Raw genomic sequence first — 22,470 nt, 5'->3', positions numbered from 1 at the left:
AAGTGAGTCCGCGAGAGGCCGGGGTGAAAGTGAGTCCGCGAGAGGCCGGGGTGAAAGTGAGTCCGCGAGAGGCAGGGGTGAAATTGAGGCCGCGAGAGGCAGGGGTGAAATTGAGGCCGCGAGAGGCAGGGGTGAAATTGAGGCCGCGAGAGGCAGGGGTGAAATTGAGGCCGCGAGAGGCAGGGGTGAAATTGAGGCCGCGAGAGCCAGGGGTGAAAGTGAGGCCACTAGAGACAGGGGTGAAAGTGAGGCCATGAGAAGTAGGTTCTACACTAGATGTGAGAGGATTGAGCTGTGTAGCCATTGGGTTGTAGCACTCTCTTGACAGGCCTGAGCAGTGCCCACCACAGTAGCTTATCTACCTCTCCCAGTCGTCTGTCACAAGCGCCTCTGACGTCACGGCCCCGGCCAGAGTATATGGGTATACGGACGGTGGCATTCTGGAGCCGTTGTGGTGCTCATCTGATACATGGCTGCTTGTGTGTTATCACAGGACCACTGCTGGATAGGATAGGATCCTCCAGTTCCCCCTGGAGTAAGTGAAGCCAAAGTGTGTGAGTGGGTGAGTGGGTGTGTTTGTGGGAGGTGTGGGGGTGATACTGTACTGGTATGTGTGGTATGCGTGTGTATTTATTTGTATCTGTTATATCGGTTACTTCTACACTCTCACTCTTCATGTATACATCCTGTAGATTTTTTAAGCGGTTTTAATAGCTGTTTTTTTCACCTCTGATTCTTGTTGGCTGGTACAGAGGATTGTTCCGGTAAGAGTTCAGCCACAGTGCAGAACAGTATAGTCAGTTGGAGGTGAACAAAAACAAAAGAAGGACTATCTTTTGGCTTTGCTTTGGAGATCTTTCCAAAAGTTTCTCTGTTCCTTTAGTTCTTAACATTTCACTTTATTTATGATGTATGTGAGATGATATGGGTTCTATTATCTTATTGGCTCAAGTGGTACATTCAACTTTTGTTCAGCTGTGCCACACCAACTTACTAGGCCAAACATTCCCTTTTTATAAACCGCTAAATGTCATAAGCTCACATATTTGTCATATTAGGTTAATCTGCTTATCTGGATTACACTGTTTATAAAAAATGATGATTATTATTAAAAAATCATATTATTCTTAATCCATTTGGTCAAGCCAGTTAAAGTCCCGAAGTATTGTGCATGTATATGGAGGGTGGAACGCGTATGTGTTCAGAACTGCTTGTTACCAGTAAAGTTGGGTCTCTCTTACCCTGTTGACAGTGAGTCAAGTTGTGGTGTTTGGAGAGTCGCTCAGAGAGGAAAGAAATGTCCACAGACGGTTCTCTGATGACTCCATGTCTGTTCTCGTGCAACAACTTCTCTTCAAGGGCTATTTTTAGAAAACATATTGCTCATGGCTGTATCTTATGTTGCTGGATACAGAGCATTTTTCTCTTTTGGTCAACTTATATGAATTGATACACAGTGAATGTATTATGTTGTGGGGTTAAATTTTGTTCTGCTGTTGAGATGATAAATAACGTGTATAACATGTTTATCAGTATCCAGAAATGACTTATAAACACCAGAAGCTAGACCAGATAAGAGAAGAATAGTCAGTAACCTATCTAAAAGACCTTTGGCTAGACCCGGTACAAAAGTATATAGGGCAAAGAGGTTTATATAGCCTCATTTACACGTTAACCATGGCGTTTCTGTTCAAAAGTTGAGTGTTTGACATAGGTTTTATAGGAAGTGTTGAAATTGTTTACTCTAGACTGGCACGTGGGACCTCAAATAAAAAGTCAGTTTTGTGCTAATGCTCTGTCTTCATACGTAAACTGTGTTTAGATGTGCAGTTTCAAATACATTCTTTTTTTCTTGTTTTTGGTGGTGCACCGCGTTGTTTTGCTACGGGTGTCAGGTCGCTCATAATGGGGTGAGAGGTGCAACACTAACATCCCCCTTTCCCAAACTAGGTGCCCCCCCCCCCCCCAGTACAAAGCTTACGCATCACCAGGAACACACACACCAAAAAAAGGTCCACTCCTCTGTTTTCCAACATTCTCTGCCTCCACTCCCTTCTTTCCTGGCGTGTAAGGGCTGAGGGAACTTCCCCGAGACAAACACACACACTTTGATTGTCATAGGTCGACGAGGCCCCCGGAGCTGGTTCTCACGCCACTCGGAAAGAAAACAGAAAGGGGATTGGACTTTTTATTAGCTAAAAGCGGTATTTGGGGAACGACCTTAATGTCCATTCTTCCTTTGTCTGAATGACACAGACCTGAAGGCTTCTTTGAGTTTCCTCTGAATCACTAGTCACTAGTAACCCCTACCTCCTTGTACAAATTACCTCGACTAACTGTAACCCCTGTATATAGCCTCGTTATTGTTATTTTATTGTGTTACTTCTTCTTCTTTTTTAGTTTATTTGGTATACATTGTCTTAACTCTTTCTTGAACTGCACTGTTGGTTAAGGGCTTGTAAGTAAGAATTTCAAGGTCAACACTTGTTGTATTCAGCGCATGTGACAAATAAAGTTAGATTTAATTTGAATCCTGAGGGGGGCTCATCCTTTTATCCAGGAACTAATGGATTTGCTCTTTTTCCCACATTTGAAGAGGAAAGGAAACATGGAGGATTATCTTTGTGTTTGTGGAGATCAGATGACGTTTCGATATCACCGTTCCGCTTCCGTATAAGATAGTCATTTAGTGATTAGTCTGCACCAAATGTTTGCGTGTGTGCGTGTGTATATGTGCCAGTGGTCTCCTCGGGAGACACCCCAGAAGGGTGCGTGCCACAGTGGGATACAGGGATGCCTGTCTCCCACGAGTTCTGACGGTAGTCCAGACTCAAAGAGAAGGGAGAGGAGACACTGACTGACGTCAGAGCCTGAGAACAATGACAACACCAATGACAACACTATCGACAGTTATGACCTACCAGACAAAGAGCACCTCATAGAACATCACCATAATAAAAAATGATTGATTCGAAGGTTTATTCAGTGGAATGGCACAATTGGTTTAATGCTGGTGTGATACATGATACATATCCTCCATGTTGAGTGTAGTAGTGTCTGTGTAACATCAGATTGTTTTGGTCATTTACATGTTATACAAATTTACAGTAGCAAACACACTTATCCAGAGCAATTAGGGTTACGTACCTTGCTCAAGGGCACATCGGCAGATTTAACCTAGTTAGCTCGTGGATTCGAACCAGCAACCTTTTAGTTACTTGCCTAACCTCTAGGCTACTACCCAATCCACATTGAGGCAAAAACTTCATCTTACCTGTTCTCTGGCTGACATTTAAGATGCATGTACTTTAAACAGTGGTCCAATTGCTCTGTGCTCTCTATAGAGACACTGGTGTGCTGGGGAACATGCACTGACTGGCACAGTGATGAGTTATATTTCTGTCTCCAGTAGATGGTGCTACCTGACACTCAGAAGACCACTCTGTTTCCAGTATTTTTTATTGAACCTTTATTTAACTAGGCAAGTCAGTTAAGAACCTTTTTTTTTATTATTTTTTTACAATGATGGCCTTACCCCAGCCAAACCCTCCCCTGACCCGGACAATTGTGCACCGCCTTATGTCACTCCCGAGCACAGCCGGTTGTGATACAACCCGGGATCGAATCAGGGTCTGCAGTGATGCCTCTAGCGCTGAGATGCAGTGCCTTAGACCGCTGCGCCACTCGGGAGCCCAGTAGAGGGAACTAACAGTATGAATACCACTGTTTATGGACACTTGTCCTCCCACTCAGTCTGATAATCCCAGGTTTTTCCTAGTGGCATTTCTTGAACTTTGCCCAGGTGGTTTTCTTGGGAAAATATGCGCCTTCATCTACCGCACTAGAAAATAGAAATAGAAGTGGGAACGTTGTTGAGAACAGAAGCCGCCTGCAGCTGGGAAGGAGATCGCCACAGTCCATAAGTGTACTCCGATATCTCCAAGCCTCAGGCTCTGATAGTTTACTCAAACATGAACATTTCATGTGAATGACGTGGATTTCAGTTCTAATGGGCGAGTTTTGTTTCACGTGTGAGTGTTTTTGGGGGTTAATTCAGTTATTTTGGATGGAGCTATTCATAGCTGCTGATGCCATTGGCCCCGTGATTGATGACATCCCACCCTCAGAGATGGCCCAAATCGCTCCGAGGGGACGGACGCATCTTTGAAAATTAGATGAAGGGAAGGGTGAGAAAAAGGGAGGGAAGGGAGGAGGAGAGGTGGGGTAATAAGGCAAGCCCCTCCCCCTGGGGCTCTCCCCACCAATCAGGGAGGAAAGGGAGGAGGAGAGGTTGGGTAATAAGGCAAGCCCTGACACTGATGCTTTTATACTGCAGCTCCTCCTCCGTGGTACCTCCTCACCAATCAGGTGGAGCTTGTTAAAACGCTGCATTGAGCCGTCGAAATGCAAACCTATCTTTCACTCTCTCTCCGTGTTGCTGTCCCTCTCATTGTTTCTGATTAATGATGTCAGTCACTGCCCGAGTATGGTGCAGGTTTGTTTTTAAATGTTAGTTTAGGCAAAATACTGAGCCTCGTTGTGTTTAGGGTGCATACGTCACAACACAACACACCCCATACAGAGGCATGCAGGTTTGGCTGCTGTTGTGAGAGGAGTGAAATGCACTCGTACAGCCACAGGTGGTTGTTGCAGGTGCCTCGGAGACATTCAGAAATAGTTTTACTCAAAAGAAATTCGCACACCACACAGTGCTGGCAAATAATAACTTGTTTGGAAATCATGACAACAACAAAATCTGCAGCACTTTCTATTCACTATGTGTTGAACTTGAAGTCGATTGAAAGGGTATGTACCGTATTGGGTGAGGGTTTCAGCCTAACGTAATTATATGAGACTCTAGCCGGGGGAGGGGGGGGGCGTATGTTTCAGGCTATGTATAGCCCTCTCGCATGTACCTCCATCAATGACAGAGGGCTATTCTTAGAACCACTCTCTCCCAACTCCACCTCAGCCTGACCTTGCAGCTGCCGCCTGTATACAGTGGCACTGCCCCCTGGATCAAACTCCGCTTCTGGAGTTGGATTGGACAAAGGAGAGTCACACAGGTCAGACGCACGGTCACGTATTCCTACCAAAGAGCCTAAAGGAGGAGGTTATTGTAGTATTTGAACTTCGTAAGCATTCACCTGCCGACTGCGGTATCTGTAAAGTCCCTGTTGTATTGGATATACTTTGCTCATGCAGAGCCTGTGGTTGATTGGTAACAATTCCAGCTCTTGACACATACTGTAGCTTAGATGACTGACTTTGGTTCAATCCCCACATCCAGCATTCCCGCTGTATCTCCCACTTGCCTTTCTCCCCCTCCGATCTCCTAACTGAACGTCTAATTGCATTCTCAAAATATGAAAAGGAGAGAGAGAGAGAGAGGAGTTCCACTGTCCCATCACACAGTCAGCCCTATTATGAGATTGGATGACTATGGACTGATCCCCCTGACATTTTGGGGTCAGGGTCTGGCTGTAGAGGTCGGAGAGGTGCCAGCGGCGCCATTAGTTTTAGTGCTACCCAGGGCCCTGACAGAGGCGGAAGACTTTGGCACTCTGCTGACGTACGTGGTGAAGTCAGTGCTGACACTAGCGTGATTATGTTCAAATAAATGGTGTGGGGGGTTGTAGAGAATGGCTGCTGCTCTAGGCCTGCTATCAATAGGACAGCTCTTTTCTATTCTCAATATACTGTGTATTACCTATGAGGCAGGCAGAGATTGGTCAGTGGTGTTTTTTGACGACGATAACTACAATGATGATTTCGGATTGAAGATTCACACATTTTGTCAGACTTCTATACCTCTGTCATCACACTGGACAGAATAAAAGAAGGGACAATGACATCTTGTCTTCCTGCTCCGCTGCTCCAGACACCTATTCACATGAATCTTCCCTTCTCTTTCTCATCTCTCACCCTAAGTTTTGATGTGGAGAATGGGCTGCCGGTGGGACGCAGCCCTCTGGACCCCCAGGCCAGCCCCAGCTCCGGCCTGGTCCTGCAGGCCAACTACCCCCACAGCCAGCGCCGCGAGTCCTTCCTCTACCGCTCCGACTCAGACTTCGACCTCTCACCAAAAGCCATGTCCCGCAACTCCTCCATGGCCAGTGAGCTGTAAGTACCAATGGACCAAAGTGATGACCTTCCTAACCTTACCCCTTCTCTCTCTCTCTCTCTCTCTCTCTCTCTCTCTCTCTCTCTCTCTCTCTCTCTCTCTCTCTCTCTCTCTCTCTCTCTCTCTCTCTCTCTCTCTCTCTCTCTCTCTCTCTCTCTCTCTCTCTCTCTCTCTCTCTCTCTCTCTCTCTCTCTCTCTCTCTCTCTCTCTCTCGCTCTCTCTCTCTCTCTCGCTCTCGCTCTCGCTCTCGCTCTCGCTCTCGCTCTCGCTCTCTCACTCTTTGTGAATAGTTTTTTCTGACCTTTCTGTCTCTCTTTTTGTCGTTGTTGCCCCCCCCCCAACCTTGCTGTTTCATTAACCAATACATCTCTACTCTCTTATATTTATACTGTCATAGCTAACCCTTCAACTATGATTCCCACAGAGGTCCCTAAAAACATAACCTTCCTGTCTCATATTGTTGATGTTTGTTTCTGGAGATCGGAGGCCATGTCACAGTCTGTTTACCCATGTCAAGTCTAGCTTAGTCACTGGACTCTCGCTCTATGTATTTAAAGGGAAGAGGGCTTGAAGCACTGGGAAGTCGGTTGGCTGCCGCGGTGAGAGATGCGTGTGACACATTTTTTCTATTTAACTTCCCCTTTAAGGACCCACTGCGTTTTTAGGTTTCAGACACTTCCTGCCCTCACAAACCCCTTAACCCCTCCACACACCCCCACCCACCTCCTGCCCCAACACATAACCTTTAACCCCCCCAGCCCATACACACACACATGCACGCATCCCTCACCCCCTTTTCCTCCCAAACCATCCCAAAAGAAAAACCCCACAGGCCTTGCATCTGAGTTGAGCCTGCTGCTGTTTGGGTGCTGCATGGATAGCCTGAGGCCTATAATCTTAACAGAAAGGCTCGACCACGAGACCACACATTATGTGCATGATAATATATAAAGCACAATTTCAAAGGATTTTGTTTGTTTTTCCCACAGTTCTCACAGTCAGTTGTGTGCATGTCACTTGTTTCCTCTCCATGTGTCCAATGTGTTAACTGATACAGGATATATGGGTGTTCAGGCGGCATTTAGGACGCCCATTGCTTTACACTCAGGGCGTACCATAGAGCCCCAGTATACAGTATATTATATCAATATTGCCCTTGTAAGATGGTGATATTCTGTTCTTCACCTATTTGTTGAAGATGTAGTATCTAACCCAGTGTTTTTGTTTTCTTCTGTCCGTTTAGACATGGAGAAGACATGATTGTGACACCATTTGCACAGGTCAGTGCTTTGTTCATGCGTTTTCTCTTTAAGTGCATGGTAATATTGTGTGCAGTACAGTGAGCCAGCCTTTATGTACTTCTTGCGTGGAAAATCATATGATGCACAGTGCTGTCTTGGTGGTGTTTTAAGTGGTAGGGCGCCATTCATTACACACAAACACACACACATGAAATACTTTATTTGAATCCACAAAGCACATTACAGTCGGGAAGGATTCAAACATTTCAAAGGTCTGAACACACGGGCCTACTTTAACGTAGCTGTGACGACATCTGTGTGCCAGCGATACTCTTCCAACCCAGACCACCGGCTTTTGCTGCAATAACCCGTCTGCACGTAGTGCGTGTCATTGTGTGTCACAACTCAACTTGGGTTACAAAACAAGTGAGGAGTCCAATATTGACATGCGTCGTAAGCAGAGCCGGACAGATGTCAAATCTTCAAGGGTTTGGAAAGGAGAGATCTTTTATGTGCCGACTGCCCCCTCGATTTTTCACCGGGGTGACATTTTGAACTCGGAGCAGTCTTGAGTTGCAACATGAAGGCACACAAAGTCCCTGAGACAGGTGTTTAGGGATGTTTTGTACCCCTGTGCATTTCAGTGTCTCACTAGAGCTCACGTGTGTGATAGGTGTATAATACCTGAGTAGCAGCAGGTAGCCTAGCGGTAAAGAGTGTTGGGCCAGTAACGGAAAGGTCGCTGGTTTGAATCCCCAAGCTGACTAGGTGAAAAAACTGTTGATGTGCCCTTGAGCAAGGCACTTAACCCTAATTTCTCCACTAAGTCGCTTCAGATAAGAGCGTCTGCTAAATTACTAAAATGTACAATTATGTACGACCTGCACATGCCAAAGGCAGGGCCATTAGCCTGGTCCCAGTACTTTTTGTGCAGTATAGCCAAATGGTCATTGTCACGATAGGTGCAGGCTATACAGCCCAAACAGAACTGGCACCAGGCTACAGAGCCATAGGCAGAGTTTGATCAACTACCCTCTATGTTGGCATCAAAATTCCAAAACCGTAACATTCTGATTTTCATTTGATAGCTCCCATTTAAAAATCTGGATATTGTGCGTAGAATATCATGGACATAATGCATCATACCACTAAATCAGTCCCCCCCCCCCTCTCTTTAGGTGCTCGCCAGTCTCCGAACAGTCAGAAGCAACTTTGCCGTCATAACTCATCTGCAGGATCGGCCCAACAGGCGGCCGTCAGGCAGCAACACTCCCTCAATGCCTACTCATACCAATCCAAGCATACCAGGTCAGTAGGTTACGCATCTGATTATACCTCTTACATTACTTCACAACAATTGGTTTTGTTGTTCCCTAGTGTCTGTTGCACTCTGTGAAAATGGTAAGTTCACAAGAACTGAAAATACAGCTTGCCCTACGATCTAACCGTAAGATTGGTTTGATGTTACTGCCAAAATTGCAAGTATTGCGTATCTGTCAGCTTTATGTTGGTAAGGGCAGTGCAGTGTGAATGAAAAGATGTAAAGAGACATACAGAATAAAATATCTGTCTCTATATCCATCCTTTTGGGGGGGGGGGTGGGGGGGCACTGGTCCTATTTTCTATGGCAATCCAAAATGTCATAGCTCGATACAAGTACTCAGGAGGACATTTGTAGTATTTGAAGCTGCCATGGTTTGAGAATGATTTTTCACTGATAACAAACCAGAGAAAATATGTAAGAGATGTCTAGACAATGAATTGTATAGTCTCTGGTTTGAGATGGAGCCTTACAGTCTGATGCCAGATAACTGAACACAGGGGTCAGGGCCACAGTCTGTGGGACTAGGGTAAAATAAAGAGAAAGTGTTCATAGCCGTGGGAAGCAGGGGTGCTGAGGGTGCTGCAGCACCCCCCTGAATAATCGGATTAATAAAATAAAAAATAAAAAATGTAAGTAAATATTTTTTTCACGTCAGTAGTACACTGGGCATTTACTACTCCTGTATTAGCGGACCAATATAGACGTCTGTAGCGGGCAAAAAATGGTTTTAGCATCTCAGATTTGGCAAACAAAAATTGTTTTTAAGATAATTAAGAAAGTTATCTTGCAGGGGTCAGCAGTCAACAGAGTTGTTGCCCTGTCCCTTTCTCTGTGATCATCATTCTAATGGAACCCAGAAAGAACAAAACTCTGTCCTCAAAGATTTACATCAAAAGGTGCAAAGTTATGGGAAATGACCCAAAACATCCACATCAAATTACATTTCTTGATCAAATAACATGGAAAACAATCTATTTTTGTTCAGTATTAATTTACCATCCTTACAAACCACTTAATGTAAATGTACATTACTGTATTGTACATATGCTGGTCATCTAGGTTTGTACCTGTAGACTTTCCCTCACCATGATGAAAAACAATGTACAATACAGTAATTGAGTACATTGAGGCATCAAGTGGTTTGTGATGATGTGGCTCAGTTGGTAGAGCATGGCGCTTGGAACAGTAGGGATTTGGGTTCGATTCCCACGGGGGGACCAATACGAAAAAGTATGAAAATGTATGCACTCACTACTGTAAATTGCTCTGGATAAGAGTGTCTACTAAAATGGAAAAGGAACGAATATACCTTTTCAGTTACCACAAAGAAATAAGTTGGATTTGCAAAGTACTGTATTTCAAGAAACTGGAAAACATAAGCTATATGAAGCAGATTAACTGTTTTCTACAGATAATTATCAGACTCTAATTACAAACGCTGGTAAACACTGAAATACAATACATTTAGTTTACAAAAAATTAACAAAAGTACCTCACTGGACCTTCACTAGTCCTGTATTAGCGGACGATATAGATGTCTTTGTACCCCCCCCCTTGTTTGAGGGTTTGGACATGAACCAAAGGATCTGGGGCTCAGTCTAGACTAGGGCCTGGATGGGATGGTCTCTGGTGGTCTCTCTCAGGGCTTTAACAGCATAATGACATTTGACCCCCTCAGAGGAGCCCTACCAGAAGCTGGCCATAGAGACACTGGAGGAGCTGGACTGGTGTCTGGACCAGCTGGAGACCCTGCAGACCCGTCACTCAGTCAGCGAGATGGCTTCCAACAAGGTGAGCTGTGTTGCATTTGAACTGAGCCTCATCTACAGTAACAACCTGGGAATGATTGCTTTAAAGCAGTGGTATTCAAACTTTTTCAGCAGGGACCCCATTTTTTTCCACCAAGAATTTCTCGCGAACCCACCCCACCCCAAATCTGATGACACAACCGTAAAATTTGATTTTTACATCAACAAATAACCTTCAATTCATTGCATTTGAATCTCTTGTCAAAATGGAAATAAACCAATAAATACATTTTTACTCAATAATAATAATTATTTTTTCTCAAATTATCTTTCTCAAAAACATTTGTATATTATCCCATACAATAACGTGACCCCACTGCACTTCCCCCCGTGAACCCACTAAAGGTCGCAAACCCAACTTTGAATACCATTGCCACAGCACCTTTCATCTCTCTCATAAGTATCACATTGCCCTGTGTTCATGTCGATCACATGTCTTATGTTTAAGATTTACAAAGTGATGTTATTCTTTACAGTATATTAGATTGGAGAATTGAGTTCCTGGTGTAGCATATGCTGCTTTCCTTAATGCATCAGGACAGTGGTTGATTGAAGTGATATGATGCTTTTGGTCGCTATGCCATCTCAATAGCTTTTGAAAATGGCACAGTATACAGTGTATTCGTAAAGTATTCAGACCCCTTGACTTTTTCCACATTTTGTTACATTAGTTTATTTTTCCTCATCAATCTACACACACTACACCATAATGACAAAGCGAAAACAGGTATTTAGAATTTTTGCAAATATAGTAAAAATAAAGGTATTCAAACCCTTTGCTATGAGAATCTAAATTGAGCTCAGGTGCATCCTGTTTCCATTGATCATCCTTGAGATGTTCTACAACTTGAGGTCCCACAGTTGACAGTGCATGTCAGAGCAAAAACCAAGCCATGAGGTCGAAGGAATTGTCCGTGCAGCTCCGAGACAGGATTGTGTCGAGGCAGAGATCTTGGGAACGGTACCAAAACATTTCTGCAGCATTGAAGGTCCTCAAGAACACAGTGGCCTCCATTTTTAAATGGAAGAAGTTTGGAACCACCAAGACTCTTCCTAGAGCTGGCCCCATAGCCAAACTGAGCTCAGGGAGGTGACCAAGAACCCGATGGTCACTCTGACAGAGCTCCAGATTTCTTCTGTGGAGATGCTTGTCCTTCTGGAGGGTTCTCCCATCTCTGCAGCACTACACCAATCAAGCCTTTATGGTAGAGTGGCGAAACGGAAGCCACTCTTCAGTAAAAGGCACATCACAGCCCTCTTGGAGCCAAAAGGCACCTAAAGGACTCAGACCATGAAAACCAAGATGATCTGGTCTGATGAAACCAAGATTGAACTCTTTGGCCTGAATGCCAAGCGTCATGTCTGGAGGAAACCTGGCACCATCCCTACAGTGAATCATGGTGGTGGCAGCATCTTGCTGTGGGATGTTTTTCCATGGCAGGGACTGGGAGACTAGTCAGGATTGAGGAAAAGATGAACGGAGCAAAGTGCTGAGATATCCTTGATGAAAACCTGCTCCAAAGCTCTGACTGGGGCAGGACAACGACCCTCGGCACACAGCCAAGACAACACAGGAGTGGCTTTGGGACAAGTCTCTGAATGTCCTTGAGTGGCCCAGCCAGAGCCCGAACTTGAACCCTATCTAACATCTCAGTATAGACCTGAAAATATCTGTGCAGTGACGCTCCCCATCCAACCTGACAGAGCTTGAGGATCTGCAGAGAAGATTTGGAGAAACTCCCCAAATACAGGTGAGCCAAGCTTAGGTATCGTCATACCTAAGACTCGAGGCTGTAATCACTGCCAAAGGTGTTTCAACAAAGTACTGAGTAAAGGGTCTGAATACTTATGTAAATGTTATATTTAAGTTTTTTATTTTTGATACATTTGCTAACATTTCTAAAAACCTGTTTTCGCCTTGTCATTATGGGGTATTGTGAATAGATTTAATACATATTAGAATAAGGCTGTAACGTAACAACATTTTGAAAAGGTCAAGGGGTCTGAATACATTCTGAATGCACTGTAACAGCTGGAATGCCATGGTCAAGGAAATGTCTAAAATACATAATAATAATAGATTTAATTTGTATAGCGATTTTCGGTTCTGGGTGGAAGATCTTCCACAGTCATCCACAGAGGGAGGTGGAAGTCCAACGGGTCACAACATATGTCTGATCCACTCTCCATGCGCACCTTCCTGTGGAGGCCCAGATGACGGGTTGAGCTGGGGGGAAACGATGGTCAGATCCATGGGGGAAACTAGTCAGAAGCCAGGACACCTTTCCATCCCCAGTCGTAGACTCCTTGGTAAACTCCTCCGAAAACCATGTAGCACCCACCTGTCTGAAGCCATGCAGCCACTAAGCTTAAGGCGCTTGAAGCTCACTACAGTCAACAATACAGTCAACACTACAGTCAACACTACAGTCAACACTACAGTCCACCTTGAAATAAACCATTGTGGAAAAACTTTAGGGATCCTCTGCCATATTCAACAGTCGCCAAGCCTCTGTCATCTCGTTGTTTCAAATGAAAACAGTTAGATGGCTAGATAGCTAAATAGCAAGCTTCTCAGTTCAGTTGGTAAAATAACTGACTTACATTTACATTTACATTTAAGTCATTTAGCAGACGCTCTTATCCAGTCTTGCACTGCTGTGGATCATTATATAAATACAACATGCGACAATTTCAAAGATTTTACTGACTTACAGTTCATATAAGGAAATCAGTCAATTGAAATACTTTCATTAGGCCCTAATCTATGGATTTCACATGACTGGGAATACAGATATGCATCTGTTGGTCACAGATACTTTTTGTTTTAAAGATAGGGGAGTTTATCAGAAATCCAGTCATATCTGGTGTGACCACCATTTGCCTCATGCAGTGCGACACATCTCCTTCGCATAGAGTTGATCAGGCTGTTGATTGTGGCCTGTGGAATGTTTTTCGACTCCTCTTCAATGGCTGCGCGAAGTTGCTGGATATTGGCAGGAAGTGGAACATGCCATCGTTCAGGTCCATCCAGAGCAGCCCTAACATGCATATTGGGTGACATGTCTGGTGAATACGCAGGCCATGGAAGAACTGGGAAATGTTCAGCTCCCAGGAATTGTGTACAGATCCTTGTGACATGGGGCTGGCCGTGCATTACCCTGCTGAAACATGAGGTGATGGCAGTGGATGAATGGCACGACAATGGGCCTCAGGATTTTGTCAAGGTATCTCTGTGCATTAAAATTGCCATCGATAAAATGCAATTGTGTTCGTTACCCGTAGCTTATACCTGCCCATACCATAACCCCACTGCCACCTTGGGGCACTCTGTTGACATCAGCAATCAGCTCACCCACACAACGACATACACATGGTCTGCAGTTGTGAGGCTGGATGGATGTACCGCCAAATTCTCTAAAATGACGTTGGAGGCAGCTTATAGTAGAGAAATTAACATTACATTCTCTGGCCGTCAGCATGCCAATTGCACGCTCCTTCAAAACTTGAGACTGTGGCATTGTGTTGTGCCAAAATTGCACAATTTAGAGTGGCCTTTTTATAGTCCCCAGCACAAGGTGCACCTTTCTAATGATCATGCAGTTTAATCAGCTTCTTGATATGCCACACCTGTCAGGTGAATGGATTATATTGGAAAGGAGGTATGCTCACTAACAGGGATGTAAACAAATTTGTGCACAACATTTTTGAGAAATAAGCTTTTTGTGCATATGGAACATTTCTGGGATATTTTATTTCAGCTCATGAAACATGGGACCAACACTTAGATGTTGCATTTATATTCTGGTTCAGTGTATATACAATCAACTTAATTACCTAGCAAAATAAATATGTTATCTAAAATTCTGTCCAGAAACACCTACAACTATTAAAATATGTTCAATATTTACAGAGCTTTCTGCGTATGCGACCTCACAGCGCCATGGCAACCACAGATTCACAGATATGACCACTTCACAGATATGACCATTATTTGGACCAAGGAGGTCGGTTCTTGTTGCGTTGCAGTATTTACATTTTTACAGATGTAGGCAGTTGAACTGCTGTTGCATTCTCCCTCTGCTTAATATTTGGGCATACAAAGAGCATTGGGCTGATGCACACGCCCTCCCATTCAGACACAAACACACACCAACACATGAATGGAGCCCATCCTTCCCATTGAAGGAGTTAACCAGTCGCATGGATTCCCATCCCTTCTTTCCACTCCACTCCTCCTGGATGCATTATGTATCCCCCCTCTCTGTCTCAGCCTCCACCTCTCACACTCCCCTCCCCTTTACACCCACAACCAATCATATCCCTCGCATCCCTCCAGCCTGTGTAGCTGATTGGCTAGGGGGCATCCCACATGTAGGCAGTTCAAGGGGAGATACACACAGGGAGGGAGAGACTTTCCTCGCTCATACTCTCCCCATCCCTCCCTCCCTCCCTCCATCTCTCACTTCTTCTCTCCTCGGTCTCTGTATTTACATTGAGAGTGGGATGGTGGATGAAGGAGCAGCAGTCAGCCATGCGCTCTGGTGTCCTGCACCTAGCTGGACTGTCTGTCCTCTTGCTCTGTATCGCCCGTTCCCCATGTCCCCTCTGTGCCCTCTGTCCTCCTTACTCAGCTCAGGGCTACAGGCACACCTCGTCTTTGGCTGACGACTGTTAGATCTTTTCCCCTCTTTCAATCTCGGACCTACAGACTGTCAGGTTGTGACAGAACTGTAGACCCATAGAATCTGCTACTGGATTTTATTCATCCGAGTTGGTTTTTACTGCTCACTCGTCTTTGTTTTTGATTTAACATGTGTCCACTGGGTTGGCCGAAGTCACTTTGTTCTCTGTGTCTTGGACACTCATACAGGTGAGTGCACAGGAATGTGTGTGGGCTCAAGGTGTAAGGGTGTCAGAATTTCATTTTCTGTTATTGCATTGCAAACTTCTTAATGGGTCTGGATAACGATAAGTGTGCTTTGGTGCACTGTAGAGCAGTATGTTTTTGGATGTATCTGTGTTTTAGCATATTATGTCAGTGAGATGGTACACTACAAAAGTATGTGGACACCTGCTCGTTGAACATCTCATTCCAAAATCATGGGTATTCATATGGAGTTGGTTCCCCCTTTGCTGATATAACAGCCTCCACTCTTCTGGGAAGGCTTTCCACTCGATGTTGGACCATTGCTGTGTGGACTTTACACTCCCGTCGACGCTTGGCATTACGTGTGGCGAGCTTCGGTTTGTGTGCGGCTGCTCGGCCACGGAAACCCATTTCATAAAGCTCCTAACAAACCAGGAATTTGACAAACTGACTTGTTGGAAAGGTGGCATCCTATGACGGTGCCACGTTGAAAGTCACTGAGCTTTTCAGTACGGGCCATTCTACTGCCAATGTTTGTCCAGAGTAAACTGCCTGCTCCTCAGTCCCAGTTGCGATATATGCATATTATTATTAGTATTGGATAGAAAACACTCTGTTTCTAAATATGTTTGAATGATGTCTGTGAATATAACAGAACTCATATGGCAGGCAAAAACCTGAGAAGAAATCCAAACAGGAAGTGGGAAATCTGAGGTTGGTCGATTTTCAACCCAGCCCCTATTAAATACGCAGTGGGATATTGGTTATGTTGCACTTCCTAAGGCTTCCACTAGATGTCACCTGTCTTTAGAAACTTGTTTGAGGATTCTACTGTGAAGTGGGACCGAATGAGAGAGGTTTGAGTCAGAGGTCTGCCAGCAGTCACGCATGGTCAGGCGCATTTCCAATGAGAGGTAGCTGTGTTCCTTTGGTTTTCTGAAGACAAAGGAATTCTCCGGTTGGAATATTATTTAAGTTTTATGTTAAAAACATCCTAAAGATTGATTCCATACATCGTTTGACATGTTTCTACGGACAGTAACGGAACTTTTTGACATTTCATCTGCAACTAGGGAACGCGCTTCATGACTTTGGATTTGTTTACCAAACGTGCTAACAAAAGTAGCTCTTTGGACAAAAATTATGGACATTATTGAACAAATCAAACGTTTAATGTGGAACTTGAATTCCTGGGAGTGCATTCGAATGAAGATCATCAAAGGTAAGTGAATATTTATAATGCTATTTATGACTAGTGTTGACTACCCAATATGGCAGATATCTTTTTGGCTGCTTTGTTGTCTGAAAGCTGTACTCAGATTATTGCATGGTTTGCTTTTTCCGTAAAGCTTTTTTGAAATCTGATACAGCGGTTGCATTAAGGAGAAGTGTATCTATATTTCCATGTGTAACAATTGTATTTTCATCAACATTTATAATGAGTATTTCTGTAAAATGATGTGGCTCTCTGCAATATCACCGGATGTTTTTGGAACTAGTGAACATAACGCGCCAATGTATACTGAGATTCTTTTATATAAATATGCACTTTATCGAACAAAACATACATGTATCCTGTAACATGAAGTCCTATGATTGTCATCTGATGAAGATCATCAAAGGTTAGTGATTCATTTTCTCTATTTTTGCTTTTTGTGACTCCTCTCTTTGGCTGGAAAAAGGGCTGTGTTTTTCTGTGGCTTGGCTCTGACCTAACATAATCATTTGTGGTGCTTTTGCTGTAAAGCCTATTTGAAATTGAACACTTTGGTGGGATTAACAACAAGATTACCTTTAAATGGTATAAGATACATGTATGTGTGAGGAATTTTAATTATGAGATTTCTGTTGTTTGAATTTGGCTCTCTGCACTTTCACTGGCTGTTGTCATATCAATCCCGTTAACGGGATTGCAGCCCTAAGAAAACCATATGGTGGTTTGTATGGCTGGCGTTGTGCGCTCCGCCATCTCGTACCCACGTGATTACATAACGGGCTGAGCCCAGCTGAAGACGTTGTGCCCTACCCTCCCTTCCCAAATGCCCTGCGCTCACTCTCAATGAACCACTCACTGAGCACTGCTGCCTCTGTGTACCATGATTCACCATGGCAACCACACCGCTCTGTTTGAAAAATAATGTTCCACTTCTTTCTGTCTGGACTGTGTGCTGCACTGTCTGCTAGTGATATGGCTATACTTCCCTGGTTTTTCCATTTATCCCCATTCATGGAACGACTGTGTCCCTGCAGATGGAAAATACCAACAGGGCTAATTCAGCTAAACATGGTCCAATATTTGTTGTGCATGTGTTTAGTATGAAATAAACAACAACAACTAAATGTGTGATGCACTGAAATAGACTTGGGGTTTGTATGAGGTTGTGTCATGATAGAAGTTAATGATTCATTTTATGGTCTTATTGAAATAATTGTGTATTACTTGACTACTATTAGTCTATTAATATCACACATTTATTTTGATGTGATCAAGGAAGTCACTACTGTCATTTGATTTACTTGTTAGTTACTCCTAACACTTTAATGTGTGGTGTAAAAAAAGTCACACCAAACATCATGTAAAAATATGTTTGGTGCCATTTTGAACTCTCATTTTGTTTTATTTATTAATTTATCATTTCACAAATTGTTTATGCAAAAAGAGAAGTCAGTTATCCACATTACACTTGTTCTACTGAGGCATTTTCTACTTTCCACACTGTACAGTATGTCCATGTATGAACTTGTGTCACTGAGGCCTGGTGTCTGATCTTGTCCCTCAGTTCAAAAGGATGCTGAACAGAGAGCTCACCCAGTTGTCAGAAACCAGCCGGTCAGGAAACCAAGTCTCAGAGTTTATCGCCAACACTTTCCTAGGTGAGTGACAACAGCGCTCCTGAATGGCTCCTGAACAGGCATTAAAATGGCCATGCAAGGTATTTATTTTGACCCTAATGCCAAATAGGAATTGATGTAAAGCATTCATCCTGCTCAAATTCTGTTACATAATACAATATTTATTTATTTTCTTTATAAGGTGTTATACAGCATTGGTCATAATGCTCTATAAATGTAGTCAAAGATGTTCACGAGTTGTGCATTATTATGGATAGCTCATAAGGTATTATAAATGCACTTAGAATGCATTATGAAGAGGGTATTCATAGGAAATTGTCACAGACAGGCCATATCTATGAAAGGAATCGCAGGATGACTTTGTCTGATGCAAAGTTAAGGGATATTTGTTACAAATACATGGCCCTCAGACTGAAAATAACAAACAAATGGTACAAGTGGCAATAAGAAGGCCTCCTCACAGAGACACATTCACTCATGTTCTCCCAGGCCTTGAACCAGGAGACTTGAAGCCCCACCCCATAGCACTCCACTATATACCATTCCCACTGGTCACAGGTGCAGTTCGTCACCTGTGATGAGGGAAGAGAGAGAGGCAACAAAGAGAGAACAAATGATAGCACGACATAATGACATTTCATCTCACATTCTTGCAAATACTTAAGAATAATGTATCAGGGTGAAATGATGAAAGTATGCATATAACTGTATGTTGATGAAATATGGATACTGATCAGTAAAATAAAGGACAAACATTCATACATACACTCTCATACTCAGCGCCCCCTTCTAGATTTGATTTTTATTTAACTAGGCAAGACACTTAAGAACAAACTCGATTTACAATGACGGCCTACCCCGGCCAAACCCGGACGACGCTGGGCCAATTGTGCGCCGCCCTATGGGACTCCCAATCACGGCCGGATGTGATACAGCCTGGATTCGAACCAGGGACTGTAGTGACGCCACTTGCACTGAGATGCACTGCTGCACCACTCTAGATAGAGATAGCAGGCACCCATAAGTATTCAGACCCTTTACTCAGTAATTTGTTGAAGCACCTTTCGCACCTTTCAAGGCGAAGCACCTTTCACAGCCTCGAGTCTTCTTTGGTATGATGCTACAAGCTTGTCACAGCTGTATTTTGGGAGTTTGTCCCATTCTTCTATGGAGATCCTCTCAAGCTCTGTCATGTTGGATGGGGAGCATCGCTGCATGGATATTTTCAGGTCTCTCCAGAGACGTTAGATCGGGTTCAAGTCCGGGCACTGGCTGGGCCACTCGAGGACATTCATAGACTTGTCCCGAAGCCACTACTGCGTTGTCTTGGCTGTGTGATTAGGGTCCTGTTGAATGGTGAACCTTCGCCCCAGTCTGAGGTCTTGAGTGCTCTGGAGCAGGTTTTCACCAAGGATCTCTCTGTAATTTTCTTTGTTCATCTTTCCCTCAATCCTGACTAGTCTCTCAGTCCTTGCCACTGATAAATATCCCCACAGCATTATGCTGCCACCACCATGCTTCACTGTAGGGATGGTGCCAGGTCTCCTCCAGACGTGACGCTTGGCATTCAGGCCAAAGAGTTCAATCTTGGTTTCATCAGACCGGATAATCTTGTTTCTCATTGTCTGAGAGTCCTTCTGGTGCTTTTGGCAAACTCCAAGCAGGCTGTTTTGTGCCTTTTACTGAGGAGTGGCTTCTGTCTGACCACTCTACCATGAAGGCCTGATTGGTGGAGTGCTGCAGAGAAGGTTGGACTTCTGGAAGGTTCTCCCATCTCCACAGAGGAACTCTGGAGCTCTGTCAGAGTGACCATCGGGTTCTTGGTTACCTCCGTTGCCAAGGGCCTTCTCCCCCCGATTGTTCAGTTTGGCCGGGCGGCCATCTCTAGGAAGAGTCTTATTACAAATGTATTCCATTTAAGAATGTTGAAGGCCACTGTGTTCTTCGGGACCTTCAATGCTGCAGAAATGTTATGTTACCCTTCCTCAGATCTGTGCCTTGACACAGTCTCAGAGTTCTACTGACAATTCCTTCGACCTCTTGGCTTGGTTTTTGCTTTGACATGCACTGTCAGCTGTGGGACCTTATATGGACAGGTGTGTGCCTTTCCAAATCATGTCCAACCAATTTAATTTACCACAGGTGGACTCCAATCAAGTTGTAGAAGCATCAAGGATGATCAAAGGAAACAGGATGCACTTGAGCTCAATGTCAAGTCTCATAGCAAAGGGTCTGAATACTTATGTAAATAAGGGATTTCTGTTTTTTTTATTTTTAATGCATTTGCAAAAAGAATTCTAAAAAAAGTTGTTGCTCTCATTATGGGGTAGTGTGTAGATTGAGTTTTTAAAAATTGTTAGATCCATTTTAGAATAAAGCTGTAAAGTAACAAAATGTGGAAAAGGGGAAGGGGTCTGAACACTTTCCTAATGTACTGTACAGTATATAATGTGTTGGAGTACTGAACAGGCCAACATATTCAGAGGGTGAACATAGGTTGCACAGTGGGGGGGGGGGCACACAACCTGGTGTGGGGTCTGGGGGAACTCTGGAGCTCTGTCAGTTTTTTGGGGGGCATTTAAAGCTCATTTCCTGCATTTCTACACAATCTAATATGACCCTTTTTGGGTAATTTTGTGGTCACTTATTGTAAATAATATAATATGTTTCTAAACACTTCTACATGAATGTGGATGCTACTGCACAAATATCATACCCCCCAAAAATGCTCACTTCCCCTGTTATTGTAATGGTTAGATGTTAGCATGTCTTGGGGGATATGATATTTGTGCGCCTAACTTTCTCACTCATCATTATAGCGTCCACATTAATGTAGAAGTGTTTAGAAACATTATATAGTTGAAGTTGGAAGTTTACATACACCTCAGCCAAATATATTTAAACTCAGTTTTTCACAATTCCTGACATTTAATCCTAGCAAGAATTCCCTGTCTTCGGTCAGTAAGGGTCACCACTTTATTTGAAGAATGTGAAATGTCAGAATAATAGTGTAGAGAGTGATTTATTTCTGCTTTTATTTATTTCATCACATTCCCAGTTGGTCAGAAGTTTACATACACTCACTTAGTACACTCACTACATAGGGGGTAGCTCAGTTGGTAGAGCATGGCGCTTGTAACGCCAGGGTAGTGGGTTCGATTCCCGGGACCACCCATACGTAGAATGTATGCACACATGACTGTAAGTCGCTTTGGATAAAAGCGTCTGCTAAATGGCATATATTATTATTATTATTTTAGTATTTGATAGCATTCCCTGCTCATGATGCTATCTATTTTGTGAAGTGCACCAGTCCCTAATCCAGCAAAGCACCCCCAAACGTGATGCTGCCATCCCCGTGCTTCAGGGTTGGGATGGTGTTCTTCGGCTTGCAAGCATCCCTCTTTTCCTTCAAACATAACAATGGTCATTCTGCCCAAAAGGTCCTATTTTTGTTTCATCAGACCAGAGGACATTTCTCCAAAAAGTACAATCTTTGTCCCCATGTGCAGTTGCAAACCGTAGTCTGGCTTTTTATGCCGGTTTTGAAGTAGTGGCTTCTTCCTTGTTGAGCGGCCTTTCAGGTTATATCGATACAGGACTCGTTTTACTGTGGATAGAACTACTTTTGTACCCGTTTCCTCCAGTATTTTCACAAGGTCCTTTGCTGTTCTTTTGGGATTGATTTGCACTTTTCACACCTAAGTACGTTCATCTCTAGGAGGCAGAACGCTTCTCCTTCCTGAGCGCTATGATGGCTGCGTGTTCCCATGGTGTTTATACTTGCGTATTATTGTTTGTACAGATGAACGTGGTACCTTCAAGTGTTTGGAAATTGCTCCTAAGGATGAACCAGACTTGTGGAGGTCCACAATTTGTTTTTCTGATGTCTTGGATGATTTATTTTGATTTTCCCATGATGTCAAGCAAAGAGACACTGAGTTTGAAGGTAGGCCTTGAAATACATCTACAGGTACACCTCCAATTGACTCAAATGATGTCAATTAGCCTATCAGAAGCTTCTAAAGCCATGACATAATTTTCTGGAATTTTCCAAGCTGTTTAAAGGCACAGTCAACTTAGTGTATGTAAACTTCTGACCCACTGGACTTGTGATACAGTGAGTTATAAGTGAAATAATCTGTCTGTAAACAATTGTTGGAAAAATTACTTGTCATGCACAAAGTAGATGTCCTAACCAACTTACCCAAACTACAGTTTGTTTATAAGAAATTTGTGAAGTGGTTGAA

The 22,470-nt window shown here is 43.6% G+C and overlaps 1 protein-coding gene across 7 annotated transcripts in view; it reads left to right on the top strand.

Annotated features, from left to right (window-relative positions):
- Positions 1 to 22,470, top strand: part of LOC123997192 (cAMP-specific 3',5'-cyclic phosphodiesterase 4D-like) — a 159,949-nt gene that overhangs the window by 116,374 nt on the left and 21,105 nt on the right. For 4 of the 7 annotated variants that reach the window (XM_046301334.1, XM_046301336.1, XM_046301333.1 and 1 more), the window contains 6 exons: positions 5,932 to 6,123; positions 6,682 to 6,723; positions 7,368 to 7,404; positions 8,544 to 8,673; positions 10,368 to 10,480; positions 18,148 to 18,241. In XM_046301334.1, the coding sequence (XP_046157290.1) occupies positions 5,932 to 6,123; positions 6,682 to 6,723; positions 7,368 to 7,404; positions 8,544 to 8,673; positions 10,368 to 10,480; positions 18,148 to 18,241 (608 nt within the window). Of the gene's footprint in view, positions 1 to 426; positions 563 to 5,931; positions 6,124 to 6,681; positions 6,724 to 7,367; positions 7,405 to 8,543; positions 8,674 to 10,367; positions 10,481 to 18,147; positions 18,242 to 22,470 lie in introns of those variants that run through there. The other 3 variants (XM_046301338.1, XM_046301339.1, XM_046301335.1) reach the window with 3 other exon arrangements.

Source organism: Oncorhynchus gorbuscha, linkage group LG15 (genome assembly GCF_021184085.1).
Source record: "Oncorhynchus gorbuscha isolate QuinsamMale2020 ecotype Even-year linkage group LG15, OgorEven_v1.0, whole genome shotgun sequence".
Taxonomy (NCBI): domain Eukaryota; kingdom Metazoa; phylum Chordata; class Actinopteri; order Salmoniformes; family Salmonidae; genus Oncorhynchus; species Oncorhynchus gorbuscha.
The sequence above is the reverse complement of the archived record's forward strand: the minus strand, read 5'-3'. Positions and strand labels throughout refer to the sequence as shown.